General features: G+C 36.7%; 1 protein-coding gene across 1 annotated transcript in view; it reads left to right on the top strand.

Annotated features, from left to right (window-relative positions):
* ABCC9 (ATP binding cassette subfamily C member 9) overlaps positions 1-7,443 on the top strand; it is a 142,112-nt gene that overhangs the window by 22,714 nt on the left and 111,955 nt on the right. The window contains 4 exon segments of the mRNA XM_023725460.1: positions 70-222; positions 1,178-1,333; positions 3,475-3,609; positions 5,577-5,739. Coding sequence (XP_023581228.1) covers positions 70-222; positions 1,178-1,333; positions 3,475-3,609; positions 5,577-5,739 — 607 coding nt within the window.

Genomic DNA, 7,443 nt, shown 5'->3' with positions numbered 1-7,443 from the left:
TTTAAACTGTACACCTAGTGTATGAAAAGATTAATTTTAATTCATCTTTATTTTTTCTTTTGGAACAAGATTTCAGAAACCCTCTCATCAAAGGAATTTCTTGAAAATGCTTATGTTCTGGCAGTTCTTCTCTTCTTGGCCCTTATTCTGCAAAGGACATTTCTGCAAGCTTCCTACTATGTGACCATAGAAACCGGCATTAACCTCCGTGGAGCTCTGCTGGTACGTATGAGCTTTGAGTTCTCTTTGTTTCTTGAAAATGCCATATATCATCCATAGATCATCCATATATCATACAGGATTAGCTGTTATTGTTAGGTGCCATCGAGTTGATTCTGATCCATAGCAACCCCATGTGACAGAGTAGAACTGCCACGTAGGGTTTTCTTGGCTGTAATTTTTACGATCACCATGAGTTGGAATCACCTGGATGGCACACAGCATCAACAACAACAGAAACAATCTTTATGAAAGCAGATTGCCAAGTCTTTCTTCCGTGGAGCCACTGGGTGGGTTCAAATCGCCAACCTTTCAGGTAGTAGCTGAGAACTTAACCATTGCACCATCAGGGCTCCTTATAGGATTAGTAGTGGCTTCAATTTTGGTTCTTTATTCAGTTTTGTCTTGGGTAGCACACCATCAACACTTTTAGGAATTTAACGAATTTAATGAAGATAAGTTATGCTGAAAATTATTTTTCATTATAAATGAAAGCATTTATATTTTCATTTTTTATCCAAAATGACAACTTGTTTCATATTAAGGGTATAATTATGAGGAATCTATGTAATGAAAGAAACACAGAACTTTTGTGCCACCCAGGAACCTCTGAATTAAAAACAACTTTTACAATAATATCTGAAGGATATTATTTTGAAATATTGCATTTACTTATTTCTATTTCTGTTTGGTCTAGAGCATATGTTTAAAGTTGAATGTATGTTTTGATTATAGTGCTAGAATGAATAAGTTTCTATTTAGTTGAGGACTGAAAGTAACTATGCTAAAATGAAAATAGTGGTTGCTTTAAGAAAATGGCATAGTGTTTTGTTTTTTTTTAAAAGTTTTAAAAATATTTGAAATGTTATCTTTTTTCAAGGAAAATAAATGAGCATAATATTGATTATTAAATTTAGAGCTTCAAGTCATCCTTTTTTTCCTCTTTCCTTTCTTGCAGGCCATGATATACAATAAAATCCTTAGACTCTCTACATCTAACTTATCCATGGGTGAGATGACCCTGGGACAGATCAATAACTTGGTTGCCATCGAAACTAATCAGCTTATGTGGTTTTTGTTCCTGTGTCCAAATCTATGGGCTATGCCTGTTCAGGTAGATCAATATAAGTACGATTCTCATTTTCAGAGACAATTAAAAGCTAAAGGAGCAACAAGATATTTAGCTCAGTAAGGGAAAAACCTTTGGAATATGCTAACATCGCTATGCCCTTTTTATAGACAAGGAAACTGAGGCTCATAAATACTATGGCATAGGCTTAAAAAAGTGGGGTTGGGAATTATACTGTGTGGTTTCAAATATCTGCTCTACCACTTTGTTGCACAAATTATTTAACCTCTCAGAGCATTAGTTTCCTCAACTGTAAAATGGAGATGATAATTGTATCAGCTACACAGAGTTGCAGGAATTGTTAAGACTAAATCATTTAATATGTGCAAAGCATTTAGCACAGTCCTAACATTTCCTGGGCACTCAGTAATTGTTAGTTGTTATTATTTATTGCCCAGAGTCATACAAGTCACAGATTCAAGATATGATGCCTTCCACTTTGACAAACCCTCTTACAACCTTTGTAACCTAGAGCAGTTGTTTCAATCTATCTCGTAGTTCCAATAACTGGCATATTATAAAATGTCAAACCTTATAAGGTAGTAGGAACAGTGGCAAGCTAGGAGGCTGTTTAGTTCTTGCCCTTGGGAGACAGCGTTTTAGTAAAGAACACAGGGTTTTTCCCCTGTTCGGTAAAAATGGCAAAAGTAACGTATTCATTTTTTCACTTTTTGTGATGCTGCGTATTCTTAGTTGTCTTGAGTTTTGCATCGTGTAAATGGAGCTTAAAATGGAGACCTTATTTGCTGCCGTCTGTCTCCTGTGTGCCACATTTATTAAAATACTAAGATAGTAAAGAAGATATGCTAGTGTTCACTTTTATTGTTTGCCTTTTCATTTTTTTTTAAATGGAAATCCAAGTCGGATAAAAGTATGTATCATGCACAGTGCTTGGTACAAAATTAGTTTTAAAATACGCTTTGTCTGATTCTATCAAAATGCACTTATACATAGGTCAATTAGGTAGCTGCCTATGTGGTATAATTTAAAGTGCACCGAAAGTCTCAGGCTGCTTCTGAATGACTGTGTCACGGGTGATGTTAAGAAATTTCCTGTTTTGATTGGAATTTCTAAAGTGTCTAATTGGTTAGGCAGTAAACACTTGTTGCTGCCTCCAGAGGCAGCTATTAATATGTTATCATTGGCATATAAGCATGGATTACATGCTTGAACTGCATGGAGACAGTTCATTCCTGGACATTTTGGGCATTGTGGGCTGAGCTACTGGGAAAACATTTGCAGTGGAGAGGATGTTGTTGTGGTTAGTTGCTGTTGAGTTAATTCTGACTCATAGCGACCCCATGTGTGCAAAGTAGAACGGCTCCATAGAGTTTTCAAGGCTGTGACCTTTCAGAAGCAGATCACCATGCCTGTCTTTGGAGGCTCCTCTGGGTGGGTTTGAACTGCTAACCTTTTAGCTAGTAGTCAAGTGATGAACTGCACCACCCAAGGTTAAATCTTGAGTTTTCAAAGGCAGAAGAAGAAAGTGGCAAACCAGAGAGATTAGGCCTAGGTGGTTCAGCTGTGGGTTTGGGAAGTCAATTTTAAAAGAGAAATGAGGTAAGACTGGACACCAACGATAGCTGCTTCACAGTTTTAGTTAGAGCTGGCCTTCTTGTGTTTAAATGACTGCAAGGTCTTTAAAAAGGAGAGGAGCTTAGATCTCTCCATTAGTCCACAAACAGACATCCTGTACTCACTGACCTTATGATAGAAAGTAGGGGGCTACCCACTGCTTTCCATCCTCCCAGCCTTGAAAAGCGAACAGGAAGGACGATAGAATATGGAATATCAAATTTATGGCGGGTGGCAACACCTTCGAGAAAAATTGCATGTCCTTTTAAAAATGTGAAGACTGCTTTAGAAGGTGGCAAGAATCATGGGGCCACTGTGCAACTATGTGTAATAAATTGGTCTGACACCAGTTGCATGGATCATCCTACTAAAAATAAATCTTACTACTTAGCCTTTCTGAATAAATCATAGTAAAACCTGACTGTCACAGTTGAGTTGACTTCCAAGTAAACTTAATACTATGATAATTAAGAAATACAACATTTTTCACTAAACATTTTTTTTCATGCAGTGGCCTCCATTTTCCTTTTGCCATGTGTTTCTCTTCCTAGATCATTATGGGGGTGATTCTGCTCTATAATTTACTTGGATCGAGTGCATTGGTCGGTGCGGCTGTCATTGTGCTCCTTGCGCCAATTCAGTACTTCATCGCTACGAAGTTGGCCGAAGCTCAGAAGAGCACTCTTGTAAGTAATGTCTTTTGGAGATGTTATTAGAAAAACTGAGTAATGCTGTTTTGTTTTTAAAATATAGCAAGTTAGCACGTACTAAGGATAACTTAGAAAGCTATCATTCTTATATTTCATTTTAGTTCTTACGCAGCAACCATGTATTTTCTGTGTTGCAAAACAATTTGTAAAAGTGAATTAAAACTTTAAATCTTGATAATCTTAGACTCTCAAATGCCAGCATCATAGTCCCTGAAGTTTTAAGTGCCATGAGGTGATTTGAATCCTTTTCTAGATCACTTGTGTAAAGAATATATGTAAATCTGCTTTGAGGCCATTGAATGTCAGTTATCGACATGGAAGACATGGATCAAGGGTCAAGTAAAGGGTCAGGTTTGAGGCTTCTGAAATTAAATTTCCCTGTGGTCAAATCAAACCATGTGAGAATCTATGGAGTTATACTGAAATGTTTCAGTGGCAGCTGCTCTGGCTAAATACGTTCCTGGTCAACTTGGCAAGAAAGAAAAAGCCCAATTGTTGACCCTCTCTGGCTTCAGTTTGCCATTAAATCGTTTTATTTGAGCAAGAACTGGCTTCTTTTAAATAAATATTTGTAAATAATGAAATTGTTGACGGCATGTTTAGAAATAAAGTTTGATTAAATATCAGCAAGACTGTAAATCAGGCGTAAAGTGTAGAGATGCCGCCACTGACAGAACTGTTTCCCAGGCTGGTGTTTCCACAAATGAGTCACACGCCGTGCACGTGGTTTTCGTCACTTGCTTTTCTGCTGCTTGTGGTGAGGTTCCTCATTAAGTCTGTCTGAGCCATCGGCCCTTCTTATTCTCTCACACAGATACAGAAAGCTGTAGAAGGGGACATAAAGTGGAGACATGACGGCCTTCAAACATCAGTCTTTAATTTAGGCATTCATACTGTATTCATCAACCTGTTTAATAATCATTTAATAGGCACCAAAGTCCCTGTGAGCCCTCGTGGTACGGCAGTGGAGCTGGCCATTTGAACCTGCCAGCTGCTCTGTGGGAAAAAGATGTAGCAATCTGCTTTCGTAAAGATTTACAGCCTAGGAAACCCATGGGGCAGTTCTGCTCTGTCGTAAAGGGTCACTAGGAGTCTGAATCAACTTGACGGTGACGGGTTTTTTTTTTATTTTTTATTTTTTCCTTTTTTTTTAAGTCCCTGTAGAGACAAAAAAGATGAGCAAAACATAAGCCATCTGCCTTTTTATCTGCTCTTTTTGATACGCAACAGGCCATTTTGTACCTTGCTAATGATTCTAATATAATGTTTGATGGTGGAGGAAGCTGAAACAGTTGACTAGATGGAGGTCCTGTATCTGCTACAAATCTGTCTAGAGTTAATTCAAGTTGTTAATATTTAGTAAATCTAATTTAGGCCTTAAACAAGAATTTACAAAGACGTTTGTAAAATTTTCCTAAAGTTAAAGATAATAGGCTTGGTTTCAATAACTGTATTATGAAGATGCAATATGAACACACATAACACAATAACCTCACATTCCAGAATAAGAAACAGGCTAACTTTTCTTAAATTCACTGTTTCTCTTCTTGTAAGTATAGGTGATAATTCTAAGGGAAGAATAAAATGATTTAGGTGTTAGAAGGACCCGTGGAAATTCTCTTTATCATTTCCCTAAATTTATGTTTATATTATCTGCAGACATTATTCAAGTAAATCGTGAAACTGAAGAAATTACTTTTATTTAAACAGAAGCAACAGAGACATAGAAGTTTTTGGGTTAGAAGAAATTTTGAGGCCATCATCTCATTCAACTCTTCATTTTAAGGTTGAAGAGACTGAAGCACAGGCTCCTGGGAATCTCACAGTCATTGTTAGTGGGAAAACCAGTGAAAAATCACAATCGCCTCCATCTCTGTCTATTATGCACGACTGCCTTCAAAGGACTGGATGCAGCTTGCATTATTTTTTGCTTTGTTTTGTAGGATTATTCCACTGAGAGACTGAAGAAAACAAATGAAATATTGAAAGGCATCAAACTTCTAAAGCTGTATGCTTGGGAGCACATTTTCTGCAAAAGTGTAGAAGAAACAAGAATGAAAGAGCTATCGAGTCTCAAAACCTTTGCACTTTATACATCGCTCTCCAGTAAGTTCCTGTTGCCCTAAGGATGGGTGATGTTAAGAGCAACCCCAAAACGTGATCTATTCAGTTTAGGTCGTGATCAGTGAGACATCTGAGTAAATAAAGGAAGCCCATTTATTTTCTAGACAGGTTCTGTCCGATAGCCACTAACCACGTATGGCTATTTTAATTTAAAGAGCAGGGTAAGCAAAGGCTTAGAGTCAAGTAGACCTGAATTTGATTCCTTACAAATTGTGTGCACGCCCTTGGCCAAGTTAGTTTACCTCCAAAATCCTTAGTTTCTTTATAAGATCAGGATGACAGGAACAGTTGTACTTGTAATTGAAGCCCTTTATCAGTTGTGGCTGGGATGGATAGTTGGTTTTTCAGCATAAATTTGTTTATTTATGTTGATTTGACTGTATTATTATTGATATGCTTCAAAATTATCTGTAGTTTTTTTTTTTTAACCTGTCCTTTTGGGGGTTTATGATTTTCTGTTTTCTTGAAAGATTGCAGTTAAAATGGAATTTTTGAAAATTGAGGAGGAAAAATATCCGTATTTCCAGGTGAAGACAGCCAAACTACATACACATAAAATCCCCCTTTCCCATACACTTTCAAGATTTTTTTTAATACAGAGCACTTTTTATCCTCAATTCTAATTCTTTAAAAGTGATTGTTACAACAATATTATTTTTTTCTCCAAATGTGACACTTAGTGCTCTCAAGAATCATGAGTTCATGTGAGTACAATTCACACAAACGTTGCCAAACTACTCCCACCAATATTTGATTTGATTTGTGTGTCAGTTTTGCTCATCCCTTTTGCTCCCAAGACTTTTTACAGCTTAAAGTTTTGGAGGTTTATATATTGTTTCCACTTGAATTCTAAACTACTTTAGATCTTACAGATTATAAACACTTCCTTTGTAAAATGCATTTAGAGAAAATACTTGTCTTATAAAGCCAGTTTGTTTGAATCCTAATGTTTGGATGCACCAGAAATGAAATGGGAAGTTTTGTGTTTCAGCTGTGTGCTACTGTTAACATGGGCTCAAAATGCTAGAAGACAGAATAGTTGAGATTTACTTGCCTAGTAGAGCTCTAAGCTGATAGCCTTTATAATCCACTGCTCTCTGCAGTGGGCTAAAATTTTCATAGAGAAGATACATGGAGCCAGAAATACTGCTACTGCTAATATTAATAACTAGAATATATTGAGTATACTCTTAGTCGATTATTACCATAAGAAACTTTACATATATTATCTCATTTAATTCTCACAGTAGCCCAATGATTTAGATTTTATTAACTCTACCTTAGAAATGTAAAGATTCAGGTATAAAGAGCTTAAGTAAGTTGAACTTCCCCAAAGTCATTCAGCTAAATGGAACAGGTTGGATGTTAACCCAGTTTGTCTGTCTCTAGAAGTGAGACTTGAATTGGATTTTGAAAGTCAGATATAAGAGGAAAGAGTATAGAGGAGGCCATGCCAGAGGAGAGCAACAAGAAGTGATGGATGTAAAGATGCGTAATCATGATATATTCATGATAAGTACCTTGGGTGCTTAATTGATAAGGGATTCTTGAGTCATTGGAGTAAAATCCCAGTATAACCTCTTCCAGATTTTTTGATTTGGTTAAGTTCAGTGTTTTTGGTGGTTAAGAGCTTGAACTCTGTAAGTTGAGTAGAGCTGGCTACGAATTCCAGCTCTGCCACTTTCT

Source organism: Trichechus manatus, unplaced genomic scaffold (assembly GCF_000243295.1).
Source record: "Trichechus manatus latirostris isolate Lorelei unplaced genomic scaffold, TriManLat1.0 scaffold00313, whole genome shotgun sequence".
Taxonomy (NCBI): Eukaryota; Metazoa; Chordata; class Mammalia; order Sirenia; family Trichechidae; genus Trichechus; species Trichechus manatus.
The sequence above is the reverse complement of the archived record's forward strand: the minus strand, read 5'-3'. Positions and strand labels throughout refer to the sequence as shown.